Source organism: Ahaetulla prasina, chromosome 4 (assembly GCF_028640845.1).
Source record: "Ahaetulla prasina isolate Xishuangbanna chromosome 4, ASM2864084v1, whole genome shotgun sequence".
In the NCBI taxonomy this organism is placed as follows: Eukaryota; Metazoa; Chordata; class Lepidosauria; order Squamata; family Colubridae; genus Ahaetulla; species Ahaetulla prasina.
The window spans coordinates 61,357,366-61,381,082 of record NC_080542.1 but is presented as its reverse complement, the minus strand read 5'-3'; the positions used below and the strand labels follow the sequence as shown (position 1 = coordinate 61,381,082).

Sequence of the window (23,717 nt, the reverse complement as noted above, 5' to 3'; positions counted from 1 at the left end):
TTCTTTTTGATATACTATTGTGCTCTGTCAAGACACCTAACAACAGAATACAAATTAATTATTTACATAAATAAATGTCATAATGAAATATCTAGGTGAATTTTATAATTAACTTTGTAATATTATGAACATACAACATTCCTTGGACTTAGTTTCCTTAAAATAATGTAAATACAGCCTTCAGATACTTAGTATTAAGTATTTATTTAGCCAGCAATTATTTCATGTTTTTGTCCATGCATCTTTGTTAAATCATACTAAATCATACTTTGCTAAATCATACTAAATTCAGTGGGATTTGTTTTACTGAAGTGTGGAACCTTGCAATTTGAGGAGATAGATATGATGAAAAAAGAATTGTTTTTAGGCAATTAGTTTCATTCTCCAAAGAAGACTTACAACCACAATTGAGCCCAAAACTTCTATTGTTAAGCAAGACAATTAAATTTATTTATTTATATTTATTTATTTGATTTTTATACCGCCCTTCTCCCGAAGGACTCATTAATTTTGTCCCATTTTACAACCCTTTTTGTCACTGTTGTTAAGTAAATCATTACACTATTAATTTAGAAACATGGTTGTAAAGTGAATCTAGTTTCACCATTGAATTTGCTTGTCAAAAAGTCAAGAAAGGTGATCGCATGACCCTGGAACACTGTAACCTTCATAAATACGAAGTTGCATATACAATACAATAATTGCCAAGCATTCAAATTTTCATCACCTGACCACAGGAATGCTATAACAATGGTAAGTATGAAAAATGGTCATAAGTCACTTTTTTCAGTGCTGCTAAAAAACAAATGGTTGTAAGCCAAAGACTACCCATAGTTAAAAGAACAAGAATTCTTCTGGCACAAGAGTTCTCTGTTTAATATTTGTCTAATTTCCTTTCAAAAACATTTCCAGTATATCATTAATTCACTGGATGCAGGGTTTTTAAATAATCATTTAGTTTGTAATTTCTTTCTTTTCTTTTACAACAGAGTAAATTATGTTTACACTTGTATCTGTCATACAATACATGCTTGACAAAATAAAATAAATAAAAATAAAAAATAAAGAGTACCAGTATAGCTCATGGAATTATTGTAGAGGCCTAAGTCTATGCCTTTCTTCACAAATAGCTCATAAATAAAAATCACAAATACCTCATAAGTAAAAATAAGGAACTTCCCTATCATAAGAATTAAATTCTATTCTGAATTTGATGAATGTTGCCTGAATCCAAATAATTGGTTTAGAACCAACTCTATATTTTTTTACTGTTACATAAAAGTACTGTTACTATTATTTCCTAATAAAGGGCCTACATGAAATGTGCAAAAGTGAGACATTAGTATAAGCTGTAGAAATTTCATTTTGCATGCTGCATAACTAACAGCTACTTTACATTAAAATCATGCATTTTAATGTAAGTAGAAGTAGAATTGGAAGAAGTAGTGAAAGGATGTATGATCGCATGGGGTCAAAATAACCTCCCATTTATTCTGCTCCGAACTGACACTATTATGTATAAAGTAGAAATAATTTCTACTTTATTATTTATTTATGTTATTATGCAAAATTACGATTGATTGATTGATTGATTGATTGAGTCAGTCAGTCAGTCAGTCATTTTACTCTGCCTTTCATTTTTGTCAATTCAAGGCCAAATTATTTTCCATTGTAAGGAGAAACTTTACCGAATATTCTGGTATTTTCAGAAGAGGAGGAATGTATCATTCAATATTTGGTTAACATTAAAGAATATTTGTATTAACCATATGCCTTAATTTCCTAATTATTAAATTCTCTTCTAATAGCAAAGAAAAAATAACAACAGCAAAATAGAATTCTTATATTTGGCTATGTCAGAAATGGGCTGTTGGGATAGGATCTTGGGTGGCATACATTCTGAGCTTGAAGAGTGACTTCTTAGGCTGGGCACCCATTTCAAGTCCAGATTGAGATTTAGATTTTCTTTTGTATGACAATGTATGTTTCCTAGCTTTCTGCCTCTTTTCTATTTTCTTCTGATACTCACTTGGAGGAAGAAGAGAATCTGCAAGAAATAATGGAAAAGGAATTCTTTACTTAAAATGCATTCTGGATATAAAGAGAAGGGAAATCTATGATTCTTCCAAAAGATGTTGAACTGCAATCTTGTCCCATGGATAATAGAAATTAATCTGGAGGGCTATAGCTTCTCTTTTTCTAAGATAGAATTTAGCCCAATATGTCTTAACAATTGTCCAAAACACTTGCTTAAAGCAAAGTGATTACAAAAGATGTTCTATTAAACAGATCTATATTAAAAGATCTATATTAAACATTTAAATGTAATATGAATTTGGTTTTTTTAAAACAAGTAAGATTATGCAAAGCATTCAAAATTGCACTCTGCAAAACCTATAGGACTACTGATATTTCTGTGCCTGAATTCATAAAACTATTATGTGTGTGCAGTAAATGTGTGTGCACATATAATAGGTTTTATCAATGGTCACTCATTTCCTAGTCACTTTGATTATGCTAATGCATTTGGAAAGTACATCTGATCCAGAATGCAATGGCTCAAGTAGCCATAGACACTCCTTGTTGCACCCCTGCAATACTTTATTTTTGGAGAAGTACTGTCTATTCATTGTACATTGAATGTAATTCTAGAATGGTGGTTACCATCATCTGTTTTGCCCCTATATCCATGATGGCAAACCATAGGTGGCACTCAGAGCCCTCTCTGCAGGCATGCCAGCCGTTGCCCCAGGCCAGCTCCACTGCACATGCGTGCATGCCTCCTGCTGGCCAGCTGGTCTTCAGGTCTCTGCCACACGTGTGGTGGTGGGGCACATGCAGGGACATGCATGTGCATGCGTGGGGGCGAGCACATGTGCTGGGTGATACAGGAGGCTTTCCAGGCCTAAAACGGGGCCCAATGAAGCCTTGCGCTGCGCCCCCGTACCGCATTTTGGCTTCTAGGTTGGTGGCTTTCTACGCCCAAAACATGGCGCATCCTCCCCACATCCCATTTTGGGCCTGGAAAACTGCCTGCACCAACCTGGAAGCCAAAATGGGGCACGGGGAGACAGGGCACATGCGCGGGGATGGGGTATATGCACGGGGGTGCGCTCACATTGCATTTTGGGGGTTCGGGCACAAGTATGCGTTTTGGCCACTCAGTACCAAAAAGGTTAACCATCACTGCTCTATATGGTTCATGGTTTGAATATTTACAGGATTGTCTTCTTCCAAAAACATCTGTTCACTCAATATTGTCAAATACAACAAACTCTCTCCACGTCCTTTGCTCAGAGAATGCCATCTATAGATGCTAGAATAATATGCCTACTCTATTGTTCGTCCACTTCTTTGGACAGCAGTCTCTCAGACCCTCAAATGGCCCATTCCCTGTTGGTGTTTAAAAAGGATTTGCCTAACTAACCCTAGAGAAGCTGAACATGATTATGTGTCCTTAAAAAAATGGATATGGTTCAGTGGTGAGGGTATATATACAAAAGTATGGTCTACAATTATCCCTAGGGCCTTATACTGTGATTTTATGGCTTTAATTTATTAACTATATCATGTTTTGCTTTAATCTGAGATATGGAAGGGGAACCGAATACTATTACTTCTGTGCAACTGGAGTGGACTATAAACTGCATAAAATAAACAACAAACAATTACGTGCAGACAATTGCAAGAGCTTTTCATAAAGTGTGATTGTTTTATTGCTTGTAAGAAAGATCTTGGGCATGAACCAACATGCCTTGCAAAGTACCTTCTTTAATATGCTTTGCAAAATCTTAAAAGCTCTTACTTCTCTGAACATGTCTTCAGATATATTTAAGTATTATTCATAATATAAAATGAATGTTCTACTAGAATATAATCTATGGACATATTATGCCATAATTTTAAATAGTTTCAAGTAGAATATCTTTACTAATGGCAGTTGCTGCAAAATAATGCTTATGATTTCTTCTTTACAATGAAGATGTTCTGTTGGCCTTATAATCAGGAGAGAACTGACTGCTTCATATATCATACTAAGTTTGTTTAACTATGGATTGCTGAATAAGCCACAATTGACAGGATTCACACAAGGTAAGCTGTAAATTATAATTTATACAAATAATGGCTGAGTTTATAAAATATCAATTTTTTAAAAAGAAAATACAACTGCCATATTGTGATGTGTGAATTCAAGTCTGATAAGTTGCAGAATTTGAATAAAATACTTCATATTATGAACCACAATAATTAAAACAGGCTTATAAATTAGAGCAGGGATTATTAAGCAACCTTTTACAGCATATTAAATATGATGTAATGTTTAAAAAAGGTTTTTTACCATTAGGCAGAGTATTTTTTTTCTTCCACTGATCACGTTGCTGAAGCCATTCATCACCATAGCCACTACTAATCAGTTTGCTGAAGTTTACAGGCTCATTTTTTTTATGAGCAGGCCTTCATAGAAAATAAGAAATAATTAAATTTTAAACTAAAACTAGGTCTAATAGATTTTTCATAGTAATAATTATAAGCAAACAATACTAGTTATATATTAATGTATGTAATTTCAAAAACAAAGCAAAAAGAAATATATCTATTTCCCTCTTATTGATAATAATAACAGTAAATAAGTTGAGAAAACATTCCATTATTGAAGGCCAATAATTAGTGGAACTGAAAAATAAAATGTCAAAGTATTTCACAGAAGTCTTTCCAAGTAGGTAAACTGAGCAACAGATATAAACAACTATTTTGTGGTTTGTATCTACATTCTCTTTGCAACATGCTGATTACAACTTGTTTTGCTTCTTTCCTTTAGTTGTGTCCAACTCAACTGTGTGTTCTTTTGAGTTGCCTCACTATCAGCTCTTTCTACCACAAAGACCCTGCAGGAGAAGGGGAATATGGACAACTATTGGATCTGGCAGAGTGAGTGAGACCTGTGGACCATAAACACAAAGCTTTTGGTGTGTCCCTACCTCATAGACACAGTGCTCTTACTGAACTTAATAGGGATACTAAGATGGCAGGTTCAGCTGTTTGCAGTGGTGGGATTCAAATCTTTTAACAACCGGTTTTGTGGGCGTGGCTTATTTTGGGGTGTGGCTTGGTGATCATGTGACTGGGTGGACGTGGCTAGCTGTTCATGTGACTGGGTGGGCGAGCCTAGCTGCTCATGTGACCGGATGGCCATGGGTATGGGCATAGAAACTACTCAGAGGGCTAAAAAAAGTCATTTCTGACCGGTCCTCACACTTATGACCATCCTCACATTTATGCCCATTGCAGCATTTTTAACAACCATGTCTCTCATTTCTCTTCACCACGGTTACAAGATGGGGCACAAAATGTAAAATATGAGGACAGTTGTAGGTGTGAGGACCGGTCAAAAATAACTTTTTCATCCCTCTGAGTAGTCCCTATGCACAAAATGCTGCAACAGGTATAAATGATGACCGGTCGTAAGTGTGAGGACTGGTCAAAAGTGCGAGAACCTGTCAGAAATCACTTTTTTCAGCCATTTGGGTAGTCCCTATGCACAAGCTGCTGCCCACCCGATCCATGCACCTCGCTGCCCACCCGATCCAAGCGCCACGCGGCCGCTGACTGAATCCTGCCTGCATCCAAGCGTCTCTCTAGCCAGCGATTAAAGCGCCTCGCTTGGCATTAGTGACTTATTCAAAAGATTTCCAGAACCTGCAGCAGGAACTTAGCAGAATAGTCTGTACATTTACTTTTTTAGAGGTATTACCTGTAAATGAGGAGCAAAATGGAAAAGGTGTAAAATATGGTTAAAATAATGATGTAAAACAGAAGGTTTTGGTTATGTTAGTCATGATACTTGAAGTTGGTCTGATGAAAACCTATCCAAAAGAAATGGTTTGCATCCATCACAGAAAGAGACGGAGTTACTTAGTATTAAATTATTTATTTATTTATTTCGATTTTTATACCGCCCTTCTCCCGAAGGACTCAGGGCAGTGTCCAGCCAAGTAAAAATACTATATAAACATTAAAAGAGATTAAAAAACATATTATAATGTGGCCGAAATATTAAAACAATTTAAAATCTTAAAATATAAATAACCCCAATAAAATTTCAATCCAGTCCCGCTTGAATAAATAGGTGCGTTTTCAGCTCACGGCGAAAAGTCCAAAGATCAGGCACTTGACGTAAACCCGGGGGAAGTTCATTCCAGAGTGTAGGAGCTCCAACAGAGAAGGCCCTTCCCCTGGGGGCCGCCAGCCGACATTGCTTGGCGGACGGCACCCTGAGAAGGCCCTCTCTGTGTGAGCGTACGGGTCGGTGGGAGGCAAAAGGTAACAGCAGGCAGTCCCGTAAGTACCCAGGTCCTAAGCCATGGAGCGCTTTAAAGGTGGTAACCAGAATCTTGAAGCGCACCCGAAAGACCACAGGAAGCCAGTGCAAACTGCGCAGGATTGGTGTTACATGGGAGCAACTGGCTATTACTGGCTATTATTGCACTGCACTATTACCCGCGCAGCTGCATTCTGGACTAACTGCAGCCTCCGGGTGCACTTCAAGGGCAGCCCCATGTAGAGAGCATTGCAATAGTCCAAGCGGGAAGTGACAAGGGCATGAGTGACCGTGCATAAGGCATCCCGGTCAAGAAAGGGGCGCAACTGGCGCACCAAGCGTACTTGGTGGAAGGCCCTCTTGGAGACTGCCGCCAAATGATCGTCAAACGACAGTTGCCCATCCAAGAGGACACCCAAGTTGCGCACCCTCTCCGTTGGAGCCAATAACTTGCCCCCCACAGCCAGCTGCAGCTGCAGCTGACTGCACCGGGGTGCCGGCATCCACAGCCACTCCGTCTTGGAGGGATTGTGCTTAAGTCTGTTTCTCCCCATCCAGACCCGTACGGCTTCCAGGCACCGGGACAGCACTTCGACAGCTTCGTTGGGGTGGTCCGGGGTGGAAAAGTACAGCTGAGTATCATCAGCGTACAGATGGTAACTCACCCCGAAACCACTGAAGACCTCACCCAGCGGCTTCATGTACATGTTGAACAGGAGGGGCGAGAGAATCGACCCCTGAGGCACCCCACAAGTAAGGTGCCTCGCGGTCGACCTCTGCCCCCCTGTCAACACCGTCTGCGACCGGTCGGAGAGATAGGAGGAGAACCACCGATAAACGGTGCCTCCCACTCCCAACCCCTCCAACCGGTGCAGCAAGATACCATGGTCGATGGTATCAAACGCCGCTGAGAGATCTAATAGGACCAGGGCAGAGGAACAACCCCTATCCCTGGCCCTCCAGAGGTCAGCCACCAACGCGACCAAAGCTGTCTCCGTACTGTGACCGGACCGGAAGCCGGACGGGAAGGGGTCTAGATAGACGGCTCCATCCAGGTACCGGGGAAGCTGCCATGCAACCACACTCTCTACAACCTTCGCCACAAAGCGAAGGTTGGAGACTGGCGATAATTTCCCAAAATAGCTGGGTCCAGGGAAGGCTTCTTGAGGAGGGGTCTCACCACCGCCTCTTTCAAGGCAGCGGGGAAAACCCCTTCCAACAATGAAGCATTTATAATTCCCCGGAGCCAGCCTCGTGTCACTTCCTGAGTAGCCAGCACCAGCCAGGAAGGACACGGGTCCAGTAAACATGTGGTCGCATGTAGCCTCCCCAGTAACCTGTCCACGTCCTTGAGAGCCACAGTCTCAAACTCATCCCAAACAACCTCAACAAGACGTGCCTCTGCCATCCCACTTGGATCATCGCAATTTTGGTCTAAACTATCCTGAAGCTGAACGATTTTATCGTATAGATAACCGTTAAACTCCTCAGCATGTCCCTGTAGGGGGTCATCCCGCCCCTCCTGATGAAGGAGGGAGCGAGTCACCCAGAACAGGGTGGCCGGGCGGTTATCTGCCGATGCAATGAGGGTGGAAACGTAGGAACGTTTCGCCTCCCTCATTGCCACTAGGTAGGTCTTAGTAAAAGATCTCACTAGTGTCCGATCAGCCTCGGAACGGCTAGACCTCCAGGTACTCTCTAGGCGTCTTCTCCGGCGTTTCATCTCCCTCAGCTCCTCAGAGAACCAAGGAGCCAAGTGAGATCTACGCCGGGTCAGAGGCCGCAAAGGCACGACATGGTCCAAAGCCCCAGCCGCGGCCCGCTCCCAGGCCGCAACTATTTCTTCAGTCGTGCCGTGGGCAAGATCCTCAGGGAACGGCCCAAGCTCCATCCGGAACCTCTCAGGATCCATCAGGCGCCTGGGATGGAACCAACGCATTGGCTCCGTCTCCCTGCGGTGATGAGTGGCTGTCCGAAAGTCCAGGCGAAGGAGAAAATGATCCGACCATGACACCGGTTCCGTCACTAAATCTCCTAATACCAGATCATTAATCCACTGTCCAGAGATAAAAATCAGATCTAGTGTGCCTCCCCCCATGTGTGTAGGGCCATCAATTACTTGAATCAGGTCCATGGCCATCATGGAAGCCAGGAACTCCTGAGCTACCGTTGATGACAAGCTGGCTGATGGCAAGTTGAAATCCCCCATGACCAAAAGTCTGGGAGTCTCAACTGCCACCCCGGCAAGCACCTCCAGCAGCTCAGGCAGGGCTGTAGTCACGCAGCAAGGAGCCAGGTACACGATCAACAGACCCATCTGATTCCTATGGCCCCACTTCACAAGGAGGGATTCACAACCAGCTATCTGAGGCACAGTGGACTCCCTCGGCTCTAGGCTTAATTCAGGGGTTTTCTGAATAAATATTTAAACTGAATAATTGAGAGTTCAGAGAGTTAATTGGTACAGCATATTTCAGTCCCCGGGAACCTAAAATTAATAGGATTGTCAGAATTTCTATCATAAATGTTTGTGCCATTTATGGTTGATGTTAAGAAAAAATAAACTTTTGATAGCGTATGCCACACCATAGGGACTATTTAAACAGGAAGAAGAGGAACTCAGACACAAAATAGGTTATGTAGAAAACAAATACAGAGTCAGAAAAAAAAAAGAATTAAAATAGCTATACATCAGTGCACAAAGTGGGAGGAATAAACAGGGTGAACTAGAAATCAGTTGAGGGGAGATATAATATTGTTGCCATTATGGAAACTTGGTGGATGAATGAAGCCTATAAATGGAATATACAGCTAAAGGAATTTAAATCGTTTAAAAGAAACAGACAATAAAAAAAGTGGAGTTGTGCTGTATATAAAAAATAACTGTATCACTACAGAAATACAACAAAAAATAATGAAAACCATTTTGAATATATTTGGGTCATTATAAAAGGAAAAAAAGAATAGCATTGCCATAGCCATAGGTGTATACAATAGACCACCCAACCGGTGGAAGTATATGTCATTTAACTAAGGCATGTACAGTGGGAATCACACACCAAAAATAATGGGGGACTTTAACTATCCTGACATCAACTGGGAGACAAATTCTGCATATGGCGGAAGATTCCTGACAAACCTAGCAGTCAACTTTGCCTCTCAAAAAGCAAAGAATGGAATTATGTCAGCCATACTGGACTTAATTTTCACAAAGAGAAATGAAATGATAGTGTTGAAGCTACAGAAATCTTGTGAGTGGGAGTAATCGTGCAATACTAGAATTTAATATTATGCAAGCACAAGCAATAGAACAAAGTCAAACTAGAGTCTTGGACATTAAGAGAGCTGATTTCAATAATTTTAGAGACAGCTTGGAAAGGATTCCATGGACAAAAAATCTCAAGGGGAAAATAATGCAAGAAGCTTGGGAAACTTTGAAAATTGAGATTATAAAAGCCAGTCCAGTCCAATAAAGGAGAAAATATAAAAAAATCTCAAAATATGGTGGCTGCACAAAGAACTCTCAGGTAAACTGAAAGATTAAAAAAAGACAAGTATAAAAGGTGGAAAGAGGGGCACCAAATAACTAAGGCACCAAAACAGTAAATAGCGCAAATCTGAGTAAATGAAGTTAGGAAAGCTAAGGTGCAAAAAGAACTAAGGCTTGCAACAAAAGTAAAAAATACAAAAAAGCTTCTTTTAACATATAAAAAACAAGAAGTCAAGGAAATGATTGGTCCATTAATGGGAGAAAATGGCAAGACAAGCAGCAGAGAGAAAGAACTGCTTAACTCGTTTTTTATATCTATCTTTACACAAAAGGAAAAAACAATCCAACCTATTAAAAAAACCCTGTAAAATGCAGGATAAGAATGCAAGAAAATGGTAAAAGAACACCTATCCATGCTAGGTAAATTCAAATCAGCAAGACCAGATAAATTATACTCCAAGACTCTGAAAGAACTGGTAGATGTGGTATCAGAACCACTGAACCATATCTTTCAAAGATCTGAGACTATCAGGAAACTATCAGATGACTAGAGAAGGGCCTATGTATGTAGTTGCCATTTTCAAAAAAAAAAGAGGGGGGAGTATCTAAGAAGCTACAGACTTATCAGCCTGAAAACAATAGCTGGAAAGATTCTGGAAAAGATAATCAAGCATAGAGGCAAACAAAATCATAACCAGAAGCCAATATTGGTTTGTCAAAAACAGAGCATGCCGGACAAATCTTATTGCATTTTTGGCAATGTGATAAAATTAGTGACCAGAGTAATGTTGCAATTTGGGTTACTTGGGCTTCAGTAAAGCTTTTGATAAAGTAAACCACAACCTACTACTTTCTATCTTGTTGACAGAAAAATGTGGGTTAGACACCATCATCATCAAATGGATTCATAACTGATTGACAAACCACATTCAATGTATAGTCCTTAATGGAACTGCATCTACACGTGATCACATAATCATCAAGATCACCACTTTACAAAGCCTTAGTAAGACTACATTTGGACTATGCATTCACTTCTGGTCACCACAATATAAAAAAGATGTAGAGACTCTGGAAGGAGTGCAGAGAAAAATAACAAAAATAATTAGGGGGCTGGAGGTTAAAACTTATGACGAATGATTAGAGGAATGGGATATGCCTAGTCTAATGAAAAGAAGGACTACGGGTGACATGATATCACTGTTCTAATATTTGAGGGGCTCCTAGAAAGCCAAGGTCAAATTATTTTCTAAAGGATCAAAAGACAAGACAAGATGTAATGCAAACTAGCCAAGGAGAGAAGCAACCTAAAGTTGCTTCCCATGTAACACCTCTCCTGCGCAACCTGCACTGGCTGCGGTGGTCTTCCGGGTGCAATTCAAGGTGTTGGTTATCACCTTTAAAGCGCTCCATGGCACAGGACCGGGTTACTTACAGGACCGCCTACTACCACCAATAGCCTCCCATCGGCCTGTGCGCTCCCATAGGGAGGGCCTCCTCAAGGTGCCGTCAGTCAAACAATGCCGACCGGCGGCCCCCAGGGGGAGGGCCTTCTCTATGGGGGCTCCTGCCCTTTGGAATGAGCTGCCTCCGGGGTTGCGTCAACTCCCCGACCTCTGCACCTTCAAACGCGAGCGCAAGACCTTTTTATTCCACCGTGCGGTGCTAGCCTAACGAAATTTTAATGGGGGTTTTTATGATGGTTTTACGTTAGGTTTAATCTTATTTAGCCAAATTTTAGAATCAGTTTTTTAATGTTTTTAATTTTTGTTTATGTCTATGTTGTTTTTATTTTGGCTGTAAACCGCCCGGAGTCCTTCGGGAGAAGGGTGGTATAAAAATTAATTAATTAATTAATTAAATAAATAAATAAATAAATAAAGTTAAGGGAAATTTCCTAAAGGTGAGAGCAATCAATTAATGGAATAGTTTGCCTCAGAATTTGTGGGTGCTCCATCACTGCAGGCTTTCAAAAAGAGACTGGACAACCATTTGTCTGAAATGGTATAGGGCAGGAGTATCAAACTGGCGGCCCGTGACCCAGTTGTGTCATGCACTGGCCACGTCCACCCCCATTTTAGTGAAGGGCAAAAAAGTCACAATATGTCATGTGATGACAACGTGACGCCATGAGTTTGACACCACTGGTATAGGTCTCCTGCTTGGGGTTGACCAAGGAAGACCTCTAAGGTCCCTTCCAACTCTATTCTATGTTGTATGTTTCATTCTTCAAAGCATCTGACGGTAGAACAAGAAGCACTCGATGGAAACTAATCATGGAAAGAACCAACTTAGAACTGAAGAGAAATTTCCTGACAGTTAGTGTCAGGGTTCCAAGTAATACCCCCACGAAAGAAAACTCATTGGATCTTCAGGCCTGACAGTTAGAGCAATTAATTAGTAGAACAACTTACCTCTTAAAGTTGTGGGTGCTCCAACACTGGACATTTTTAATAATAGACTGGATAACCAGTTCCCTGGAATGCTACAGTATTTCCTGCTTCAGCAAGGGGTTGGACCTCCAAGGTCCCTCCCAACTCTATTATTCTAGTATTCTTTTAATAGGAATTGCCACTGCAAATTACTTACATTGGAGGAAAATAAAGTCGGTTTCCTCCATGGAATTCTTTAGATGGGATAGCTTGCTGAGTTCTGTGTGGGTATCTTGGTGTAATAGCAGGAAGTTTTATCTGTGTGAAAAGAAAATGATTTCACTAGTTCACATTAAATCCTACTAAAGAAGTAGCTAAGAGGAAAAAAAAGTAGTTATAAGAGTTCAGCAGTAGATTTCATCATAGAAAATAAGCCAAAGCCTTTGGAAGCCAAATTCCTGGAGGATATTTCTACCAGGACTGTTTGCAAATTATTAAGTGGGGCTAACAATTATAACTGACAAGATTGGGACTGTGATAGTTTTTTCCCCCCAAGTAAATAGTATTATTTCAAGAATATTGGGACTTTCATCAGATATATCTTTGGGTGTATTTTATATCCTTTCACTGCTTTTATCTATTTTGCCAATCCTGCCATTCCAGTTGCTCTCTTTGTGGGTCCTACTACAGAGTCCTACCAATGGACTAGCCAGGTATTTTCCTTCATAAAAGCTGACAGTATTCTTTTGGATCTTTCTTCAGTAACTTAAGTAATCCAAATATCCCTACTATAGTTCAACTGAGGAAGGAAAATGGCAGACTCATAATTCATAAATCAAAAATACAACCACACAACTGAGCAACCACAGCATCTTTGGCCAGTCTCTTGGAAAAGGAATGAAATAAGGAACCATTTTTAATGCCAGTCTGTTTAAATCAGTTGTAAAATAACATATGGTTTTAGTACTTAATGTTAGAGTAATTATGATTTTACTTTGTATTTAACATAGATTTTCCCTAAAGTGAAATTAAAGGGAGTAGATTTCCTTCTCCTTGTTCTTAGAAGAAATATTTCATCTAATATGCCTGCATTTGAAGAAGACTTCAGGTGATGCCAACTGACAAAAATAATTAGGTGATACATCATGCTACAACATTTGCTGCAACGTACTTTATTTAAAAACATGTAATTTATTAGAGTCACACATTTTAAGATGTCAGTTACAAATGATAAACCAAATAGATTTTCTAATTTGGGTACTGAGCCAAAACCAGAAAATTATATTATACAACAACAACAGAAACAACAACAACAATAATTTGTTATTATAGTCTTGGACCAAAGCCCAGAACAAATAAAAGCACTCAGTATATATACACTTAAAAATAATGCTGATGGCCGGCGCTGGTGTTGATGGGCAGCGGCGATCCGCCCAACCAGGAACAGATAATTGGAGGTATTCTGGGAGGCAGATCCAACTACCAATCAGCTGCTCATGCTAAATCAGGCTGTGCTGAAGCTGACCAGGCTGTTTGCAGTTTGCTGCAAGGAGGCAAGTTGCTTGGAGGCAGAGGCTGAAGTGTGGGTGGGGCTTCAACAACATTTGCTCTGTAAGATGCAGAGACATTTCCACCCACTTTGGGGGGTGGAGTACGTCTTATGGTCTGAAAAATACAGTAATCCATAATGTATTAAATAACCTAATCTAGATTCCCCTAGGATTTGTATGTTTTTAAATAATCTTGGTTGGAACCTACTGGGATTATAGTGTTTTTATATTATGAAACTTCCTTACGAGTCATTTCTATAGCTGCACCAAATTCATTTTCCATAACAAACTAAACAACAACAGCACAGTGTTTTAAACTCCTCTTTTTTAAAAAAAAAAAAAAATACTAGTAACATAAGCCCCAACTAGATATATTAGAAGTATTTTAAATGGATAAAATGAAAACTATTTTCAAAATCCATACAAAAGTGAAATTTAAGCTTTTTGAATATTACAGTAATTAATTATCAAGTTTAGCCATAGAAGTTGGAAAAGCCAGCAATAATGTATATGAGTAGAAGAATAACATGTATTCTATCCACATAATGTTAATTTAATTAAGTTCAGATACAGAAATTGTATGAATAAATTATAGCATTTAGCGTTCTAAATACTACAGCTAGATTACACTAGATTACTTCAACAATATATAAATGGAACCTGTTAATGACCTCGTTCATATGATGCACTAAACCAAGTTGTGATTTGGTTTATAGTTAGTTTTCAACTTACAATTCTAATTGAGCCCAGAATTATAGTCATAAATTGTTGGGCTTGTTAAGCAGATCACTATGTGATTATACACAATTTTATGATCTGATTTGTGGCAATTAAGCAACTGCAATGGTCATTAAGCAAATCCATTTTAGCCAATGGACAATTTTTTTTCAGAATCCAGAATCAAATGCTGGAAATTAACAAAAAGTGCTGAGAATCATGGTCACACGACAGTGAGATATTACAAAAGGCTATAAATGTGAGCTTGTAATCTTGTATATGTGTGCAGCTGTCAGAACTTCAAAACTGGATTATAGGCACCTGCTGTCATAATTTTGATTATTAATTGTCTGGTCATTAAGCAAGAACTACCTGTATAGAATATCCAAATTACAATATAACACTTCTTTTTATCCACAGTTAGTAGCTATGTTTTTTGTTAATTTACTTTAATCTAGTCTTTAAAAAGCTATTATTCTTGCAGGAAAATAGGCTTGCGTAAAGTAACATTCACAAACAGGCTAATTCCTACAGCAGCAGTTTGTTTTTTCAAACACTCCTTCTTTGATTTTCAAAGAAGTGAGGAAAAGAATGTGCCTTTCTCAAAGTCAAAGAGGTTATTAGCCAAAATAGAAAAGAAATGAGCTTCCAATTAACCAGGACTACAAAGTATTAGGAAAAGAGACTTGTACTTGGCTTATGTTTTCTGTAAAAATTGGCTAGAGACCAGTTAGTCTTTTAATCTTATTTAAAACTAAAATTGGATTAATATACAATAAAATAGTATATAAGGCCTGTTTTAGTATTATATACATAAGATTGGATCAATCTTTAATCTAAGCATTCTAGATCTTTAATATATACACACTTTAGTAAGCAAAATAGCAAATTAGTAGAATCTGACATCACAATTATTTTGCATTAAAGGTAGGCAGGACCCTGAGCTACAGATATTCTCCTTTATTAAATACTAGCCCATAATAATATAGTTAGTTAATATAGTTAATTAGTTAAAACTATGTATTGCTACCTATTATTTTCTAAAAGTCTTTTTTACAATATTTGTATGTATTATTTTTCATACACGCAATTTTCAGACTAAATTTCTTAAACATTTTTTTTAAAAATTTGAATTTATATCCCACCCTTCTCCGAAGACTCAGGGTGGCTTACACTGTGTTAAGCAATAGTCTTCATCCATTTGTATATTATATATAAAGTCAACTTTTATTGCCCCCAACAATCTGGGTCCTCATTTTACCTACCTTATAAAGGATAGAAAGCTGAGTCAATCTTCGGCCTGGTGGGACTTGAACTTGCAGTAATTGCAAGCAGCTGTGTTAATAACAGACTTAGTCTGCTGAGCCACCAGAGGCCCCTTTAAACACTAGTAGTAAAAAACACTAGTTCCAATGGAATGTTTCCGGGTATACATATTTAAGACTGTACTGCAAGCATACTGCAAGAAAAAGTCCTCCACACGCATAACTAATCTTGTTCCAAGTAGTCTAAAAACTTTAAATCTATTTTCATATTTGGTTTTCAAAAATCTAACTGACATACTAGCATCATTTTTAAAAATAAGCAATATAATAGCTTGGAATAGCAGAATCCTACCTCTCTTTTCTCTCTGTTCTCTTTGTCTTCAGCATCCCTTTGCCAAACACTTTTCATATCAAAATCAAAAGGCCCCCTTTTAGGTTCATAGCTGGCTGGTTGATCTGATTTAAATTCTTCATGAATCATGTAGTCTGGAATTGTTGAAGAACGAGATCTGGAGGCAAAAATGTTACCATTATACAATATAGCATTTGCCATCAAAAAGCTATATTGTATAATGTGCGAGACATAAACAAGTGATGGAACATTTTTTTAAAATTTCATCATTCAACAAAACCATTCCCCTCATTGTAAAATTAAATTAACACATCTCATGAAGACAGAATACTCACTTAGATTCATCGTCTGGTTGTTTACTATGATGCGAGTACCATTCAGGTGCACTGTAAGTCCCCAGTGATACTTTTTGTGGAGTAGGAGTAAAATGTCTCAGTAAATCTTAAAGATATTTAAAAATATAAAATATATTTAAACAGCTGCAAATTTTAAAAAAGATAATCAAATAAATTCTGTTTCCTGCACACTGTTAGAGCAAGGAAAAATATGCTTTTGTATTAATCCACTAAAGGAGAACAATATCTAAATGACAGGATATGAAAGATATTTTGATGCAATCTCTTTTTTCTCACATTTTGCTTTTAAAATCTATTGGTGATTGTATTTGAAGTAGGAATAACATGATGTGGAAGATAGCATTTAGCTGTTTCATATTATGCTACTGTAAAATTTTACAAAAATTACTTTACCATGATATTTGAAAAAATATATATCTATTCACCTTTCAGGAAAATAAGAGAGAGAAATATTTAATATTTAAAAGAAATCAAAATGCTATATAAAAGGAGCCAGTCATATCTCCAGAATAATTCATTTTGCTCTCCCTTCATTTGTTGTTTCTTCTCTGCTGTATGTACCCTAAGACATTGAGCAATGCAGAGTCACAATCTTAATTCTCTTTTTTAATTAAAAATATTGTGCTCCTGCAAACCTCAGAATTTTTCCATGCTTGCTGATCATTCCCTCTTGTACATGCCTTTTGCCAATTTAATTACATAAGCTTCCAGAGACTTCCCTGAATATTGAAAATAACATTTGACAATAATTTATAAACTGGAAATGAGACTATTCAGAAATAGATTGATTAGAAGAAGTTACCTTACAGCTTTGGGTAAATTTAATATTTTAGTTTCATACGTCAGGGACTCTGCTCCAAGATAACCAGATATGAAGTATTCTAGTTGAGATTCAGCATAAGGAAACAGTTGGCATTGTTGATGTTATCACCTTCCTTGCTACCTAATTCTGTTGCTGGATTGGCAATAGAGTCCCAAAGGCTGTTGATCTTTGAGTTTCAATTTGCTATGTGTTGACTGAGTGTGGGGAGGCTCAGAAGATTGCGGTTTTGGTGGATCTGTCCCAAATAACCGACAGCGAAACAGGTCAGTGTTTACATGCTGGGTTTAGTTTTTGTTCTGAGGTGGTGGTGGACATTAACATCAGTTGTGAACAGATAATTCCTTGGTTGCCTTTTGATTCTCTTTTGATTCTCCCTTTCCTTCAGAGAGACAGAGCTTATTCAGTTGGCTTCTTCCAGGCAATTGATAGACCAAATGGGTTCCAAAGAGAGCTTGGGGTTTTCCCTGAAGATTTGGTGAGCAATCTGGCTCAGACCCTAACTGCTGCCTGGAGTGGATGGGTGACTATTACCTTGGATTATATTATTCCTACATGGCCTCTCATGACGACTGTTCTTCATATGTTTAAGCCTTCAGTCCCCTGATTACCTTTGTTGCTCTTCTTTGGACTCTTTCTAGACTCTCAACATCTATTTTATATAGTGGCAACCAAAGCTGGATGCAATATTCCAAGTGTGGCCTTACCAAGGCATTATAAAGTGGTATTAACACTTCACATATCTTGATTCTACCCCTCTATTAATGCAGCCTAAGACTGTGTTGGCTTTTATGCCAACTGCAGCACACTACTGGTTTATATATAAGAGACTGTACACTAGGGCTCCAAGATCTCTTTCACAGTTACTGTGATTTGGGTTTTTTTACCTAAATATAAATCTTACTTTTCTCTACATTGAATTTCATTTTAGATATGTTTAAACCTGTAGTTGTGGCTCCAGCCCCCTCCGGGCCTGGCCCCCTGCCAGAGAGTGACTCACAGAGTGAGGGGGAAGGGCTGTCAGGGCTTCCCTCTGCAGGGCCGGCCTCTCTGGTTCAGCTCCAGGAGCCAGAGGCAGGCCAGAAGGAGGTCTCCTGTATCTCCCCCCACCCAGGCAATGCTCCCAGACCCAGCTGTGGACAGTCAGTCCTGGTTAGATCCCAGGTTTCATAGACAAGAAAGGTGGGAACAACAGAAGTAGGGGTGGGGCAGGCCTAGAAAGTGCTGAGTCATGGAGCCACACCTCACAGGGTATAAAAGCAGGAGAGGCTGCTATACTACTTCGTGACGAACAAATCAACTGACTGAACATTTGGCTTTGAGTGCTGTTTGTTCCTGACTTCCTGGTTGACATGCCGGCATCAAGAAAGATAAAAGAAAAACCTTGGCAGATGCTCGCTGGTTTGCTGCCAGAGCTGATAGCTGCCGTGGACTGAATTGCCAGCTAATTGAGTCATTTCACGTGCTCCCAAACTGAGGTGGGGGGACAGAACACCTGTCAAGATCCTTCTGTATCTTGACTTATCCTGTGGAGTATTGGCTATTTCTGTCAGCTTGGTGTCATCTGCAAATTTAACCAGTTCCCCTTTTATCCCCTCATCTAAGTCATTAATGAAAATATTGAAGAGTACTGGGCCTAAGACAGAGCCTTGGGGTCCCCGCTGGAATTGAACCAAAAAAACAAAAATAACATGGTCTCATAAGCAGCAATAGAGGTCTAAGATGTTTTCTTATTGTTCAGAATCTTGGATTTGGTAAGGAAAGTTCCTGAGAAACTAAGAAGCACAATGTCAGCTGGAAAAATAAAATGTTTATGCTTCTCTTCTGTTATATTCTATCTTCAGTTTCCAACATTTCTAACAGTAGTTTCTTTCTTTGTCTCCACATAAAAATACTCACATCAACCTTCTGAATAGCTTTGACATTTGTCTAAATTAAATTACCTGGTTGACCTCCTTGCTTTGCCAATTTTACATATTCTGAATCAGTATCCCTGATCCACTTTCTTCGACCCCCAAAAGTAATATCATTGTGAGTAGCCCCCAAATTGCCAAGACCTGGGATCTGAGATGTTGGCTGTTGTGCAACTTCTGAACTAACTTGTTCCTCTGATCGTTTCAGGGGGATGTGATAATACCAATCTGTAATGATAATAAATAATGGAGGATAAATATGTTAAAGGCTATATGATCAAATAGGCAACATTTGTAACACAATGCTTGGTTACCAAATAATACTTGATCTATGGGAGAATATGTAGACACGGTTGAAAAAAAAATATGGAACTTTGTTTTTATATAGACAATAGCAGCAAGAGTTTGTATGGAACAGAGATGGAAGGCCTCACATATACTCACAATGTAAAAAATAGATGGTCAAATTAAGGAGTTGAGAAATTGATTGCTTTGAATAAAGAAAGAAGTTTATCTAGCTTTGTTTCTTCTTGGAAACCACTCTTAAGATTTTTGTTTGAAAGAAAGAAATGTAATTTTAACCTTACATTTTGATTTGGTTTATTTACTGATTACTGATTTTTAGGTTTTTATCTGTTATGGATATAAGTTGAAAGTTATCTTTTTTCAATAGTTTTTTCCTTTTTTTGTTTGCACTCTCTAATTTTGTTTTTACCTATTCCTTTCCCTTTTAAAAAACTCTTTTTTCTTTGCTTTCTATGCTTTTTGTAATTTAATAAAGTTTTGAAAAATAATAAAAATTGGAATATATAATGATTAAGAGATACAGCTTTGAGTAGTATGCTAGGGAAATAAAGGGCAATGCTAAGACAAAATCAAAAATTGGATACAAATTCCTTCAATATTGTCAGGCCTAAAACAAAAAATGATGTGGTGATTTTTCCAAGCTGTGGTTTTTTTTATTGTTTCACACCTATAGACAAACTCTTGCCAGACTGAGAACTCTATTATCTTTATCTATCATATACTCTATCAACTATTAGGGAGGGGCTATCTTCATCCTCTTTCTCTCACAGATATGGATTAAGTTGCCTCCTATTTCTTTGGAGTGCACCTACTTCCTAGTCTTGAAGTCCATAAAATTGGCAGTTTCTCCTGTTCTCCTGCAGTTCATAGCTTGATTATTTCTGGCATGCAGGGAAGGGCAAAATAACAATGATTATCAGATGTTTAAACAGAACACTTGGTTTGAGTTTGGCTTTTTTGTCACTGATTCAGCAGTCCTTCTGAACTGGGCAAAATCTGTTTCCCAAATTTGTGTTTGGTTTCTTAAGAGAGTTTGTGGCACCCTCTTTCCACCATCTGACCTTTTCTGCTTCAGTTAAATGTGGGCATGCACCCCAACCTACATCGGTTCCTCTGTCAAAATCCTTTCATGTTTTGCTATTCACAAGGGACAGCAACTTGGTAATAGGCTTGTATCCTCAATTTCTACTCTTTTTTTTTTACTGTAACTTCATAGTCAGAGCTGCCTTAGTCCTTGGAGAGTATCTGATATTTGGTTTTCACCAACTCATCTAGAATTTCATCAGCCAACCTTCCTGGAGTTGATCAATCAAGACTGCTTCATTCCATGTTAGATCTTAACTGATCAATTTGAAGTTACTTGTATATTTGGACACAGAATAGTACCTTTGTGTGTTCCTAGAAGTGACATTAGTTGTTCGTGCTTTCACTAGGAGAGAATACATAGTTTATAGAATGCTGGCTAAATTCAACATATTATCCAATAAAGGGCTTTGCTGAGCTAAAATAGTATAGCCCATTTAGCAGCTGCTCTATTCAACAGACTTATGACAAACCCAACTCCATCTGATGGGAAGTCTTCAGAGTCAATAAATTACACTGAGCCCAGAAGATAGGGAATTTAGATAACTGAAGAAGCTTCTTGGATGAAAAGCAAAATGTCTTCAAAGAAAAACAAACTCCAGTTGCCTTTTGAAAAAGCATCTTTGTGACAATTATGATCTGGATGACTGACAATCTCCAGAGAATTGAGATAAAGTTCCACATATTTTTTCAGCAAACAATAGGACATTTATGATAGGGGCAAATTGCGACTCCTGCTGCTGCCTAAGTCTGCATTGCTTCAAATGAGTAAACCAACTGCTGAGTTAATTGACTATTTTTAGTCACCAGTTGTTCTACACTGAATTATTGCATTTTTTTTTCAAGATAAAACAAAGTTTTATTCTTGTCAGTTAAGAGTTAAGGTTAATTGGAAACAAACTGTTCTGGTTTCAAGATTGATGACGCACACAAACAGAATACTTTAGAAGCAGGAATAGTTATTGCAATTCAGGCAGATAATAGTAGGCATGAATGTAATTCAAATGCCCAGTAAAGAGCACTTACCTATAGTCCAAAGAGCATAGTCTAAATATATTTCATTAGGATGCTGGTCCACTTTAATCAAGATTCAGATTTTTGCCACTTAAACTACATAATATTCTTGAGGGTTTTCTTTTATACTTTTTACTAAACTGCTCATGGAATATATTGAATCCAGATTATTGCTTACAACTTTATCTGACTTCCCTACTCAGATTTGTCTGTACTATCTTCAGTTTTTCTCTTTTACATTTTTACAATTCAGTTAAATAAATATAAAAACCAGATATAGTTTTATCTATTATGTTGAACATTTCCATTTTTAGTTTCTCTGTTTAATATAATTATCCTAGCTTATCAGAGAAAGTTTTAAAAAATCCTAGAAATTCTCATTTTTCTACAAGTTTATTTTCTGGCAGCCTGCATTCAGTTAAATCCATGATCTTCATACTTCTTTCTTGTTGTTTTCTGAGAATCCTATTTATCTGTCTTATAACTTCTGCTTAAAAGATTTTGATCAATAATCATAACTATTTCTACTGCCTCACAAGACAGTCAATCAGACTGTTTAATTCTATACTACCTATTTTCTCCATACTTTCTATCATCATTTTTGATTTGCCTCCCAAACTCCTCCCTTGGGTCTCTGTCTCTGTCTACATCTTTCCTATTTAGCCCAAATATTTCTTCCATTTCTAGGTTCTGCACAAGAACCTATTTTTTCTTCAAAACTATATTTCTTTTTATTCAATCCCAATTTTTGATCTCTTAATATATATTGTCCCTTATTTGATTCATAAGTCTTTATTGTCGTCATCTTTTTCTCTTCTTGTTTTATTCATTGATGTATCTGTTCTTTCTTTTCGTCTGGTTTCTCTATTATCTCCTCTATTTCCTGTGCTTTATGATTTTTATTCATTGTCCCTTGTTGAACATTTTTTGATTTCCCCACAATGTCATGCATTAAGTCTTTTATCACCCTATGGTTATTTATCAACATATCATAAGTACTTTGAAGCATCAACACCATTTCTTTTTGAAATCCACTCATCTCCCCGATACAATCTCTTATGTTAGTTTGATAGATGCAAATATTGCTCAACAGCCTGAATGAATTGTCTTGAGTATCAACCTGTATTTTCTAACTATCTGTGTTTCAATATAAGAGTCTAATGTGATTTTTATGATTCAACTCTTCTTTTTCTCTTAACATGTCTCTTCCTATCTTAATGTGAAAAGTTGTAAATTCCTCTATTTGTCCTCAGTTCTTGATAAAATATCAAAAATTGTTTTTTGTTAATCTCCTGCCAAAATATACTGCTTAATACTCAGCATTCCTTATTAATTAAAGATAAAGATAAGTTGTTTCCAACTCTAGGGGCCGGTGCTCAACTCCTTTTCAAAGCCGAAGAGCCAGCGCTATCCGAAGTTCTCTGTGGTCATGTGGCCGGCATCACTAAACGCCAAAAGCACACAGAACGCTGTTACCTTCCCACCAAAGGTGGTCCCTATTTTTCTACTTGCATTTTTTTTTTAAAATATACTTTATTGAACTTTTTTACATTAAAAGCATAAAAAAAAAGGAAAAAGAAAAGCTTATATCAATACCGCCTCCAATATAAATATTCAAATCTCGCTATCTATGTTACAAGAATCAATGGCAAAACTCCAAGAAATAATGGTAAAGAACCATTCAGAGACAAGAGCGGATATTAACAAACTGAAAGAGGAAATGGGGAAATTAAAACTGGAAATGAGATCAGACATATCGAAACTCGATGAAAAAATAGGATCAATCCAACAAGCATTAGAGAAGAATGAACATACAATAAAGGAAGTAGAGAAAAGAACGGAACAAACAGAGAAGGAACTAGAAAAGATGGACCAACAAATAAAAATGGTGAGCAAAGAAATGGGAAATTCCCTGACCTTCATAGAGATGGATAAGGCTGCGTCATATTTAAGATTTCAAAATGTAGTGCAAGAAAAAGATGAAGATTTGGAACTAGTGATGGCAGAAATCTTAGCTGAAGTATTAGATAGAGACAAGGAGGAAATGTTAAAGGAGATGGACGACGTTTACAGGGTCAGCACGAGTTACGCGAGAAGAAACAAACTCCCAAAAGAGGTCCACATACGATTTACAAGAAGGAAAGTGCGAGATATTATATA

At 37.9% G+C, this 23,717-nt stretch overlaps 1 protein-coding gene and 1 long non-coding RNA gene across 7 annotated transcripts in view; one reads left to right on the top strand and one right to left on the bottom strand.

Moving 5' to 3' along the window:
- The window catches only part of C4H7orf57 (chromosome 4 C7orf57 homolog), a 42,351-nt gene that overhangs the window by 1,753 nt on the left and 16,881 nt on the right, over positions 1–23,717 (bottom strand). For 3 of the 5 annotated variants that reach the window (XM_058180474.1, XM_058180473.1, XM_058180475.1), the window contains exons 3-8: positions 19,185–19,382; positions 16,401–16,506; positions 16,066–16,222; positions 12,399–12,499; positions 4,340–4,455; positions 1,897–2,047 (exon numbers count right to left, since the gene is read on the bottom strand). In XM_058180474.1, the coding sequence (XP_058036457.1) occupies positions 1,897–2,047; positions 4,340–4,455; positions 12,399–12,499; positions 16,066–16,222; positions 16,401–16,506; positions 19,185–19,382 (829 nt within the window). The remainder of the gene's footprint in view (positions 1–1,896; positions 2,048–4,339; positions 4,456–12,398; positions 12,500–16,065; positions 16,223–16,400; positions 16,507–19,184; positions 19,383–23,717) is intronic. The other 2 variants (XM_058180476.1, XM_058180477.1) reach the window with 2 other exon arrangements.
- On the top strand, positions 2,060–19,188 carry LOC131196958 (uncharacterized). 2 transcript variants are annotated; one of them, XR_009154854.1, is made up of 3 exons: positions 2,060–4,092; positions 4,820–4,929; positions 17,630–19,188. It is a non-coding gene; the product is annotated as an uncharacterized LOC131196958 (long non-coding RNA). The 2 variants fall into 2 exon arrangements; XR_009154855.1 differs by lacking the exon at positions 17,630–19,188 and adding an exon at positions 13,192–13,450.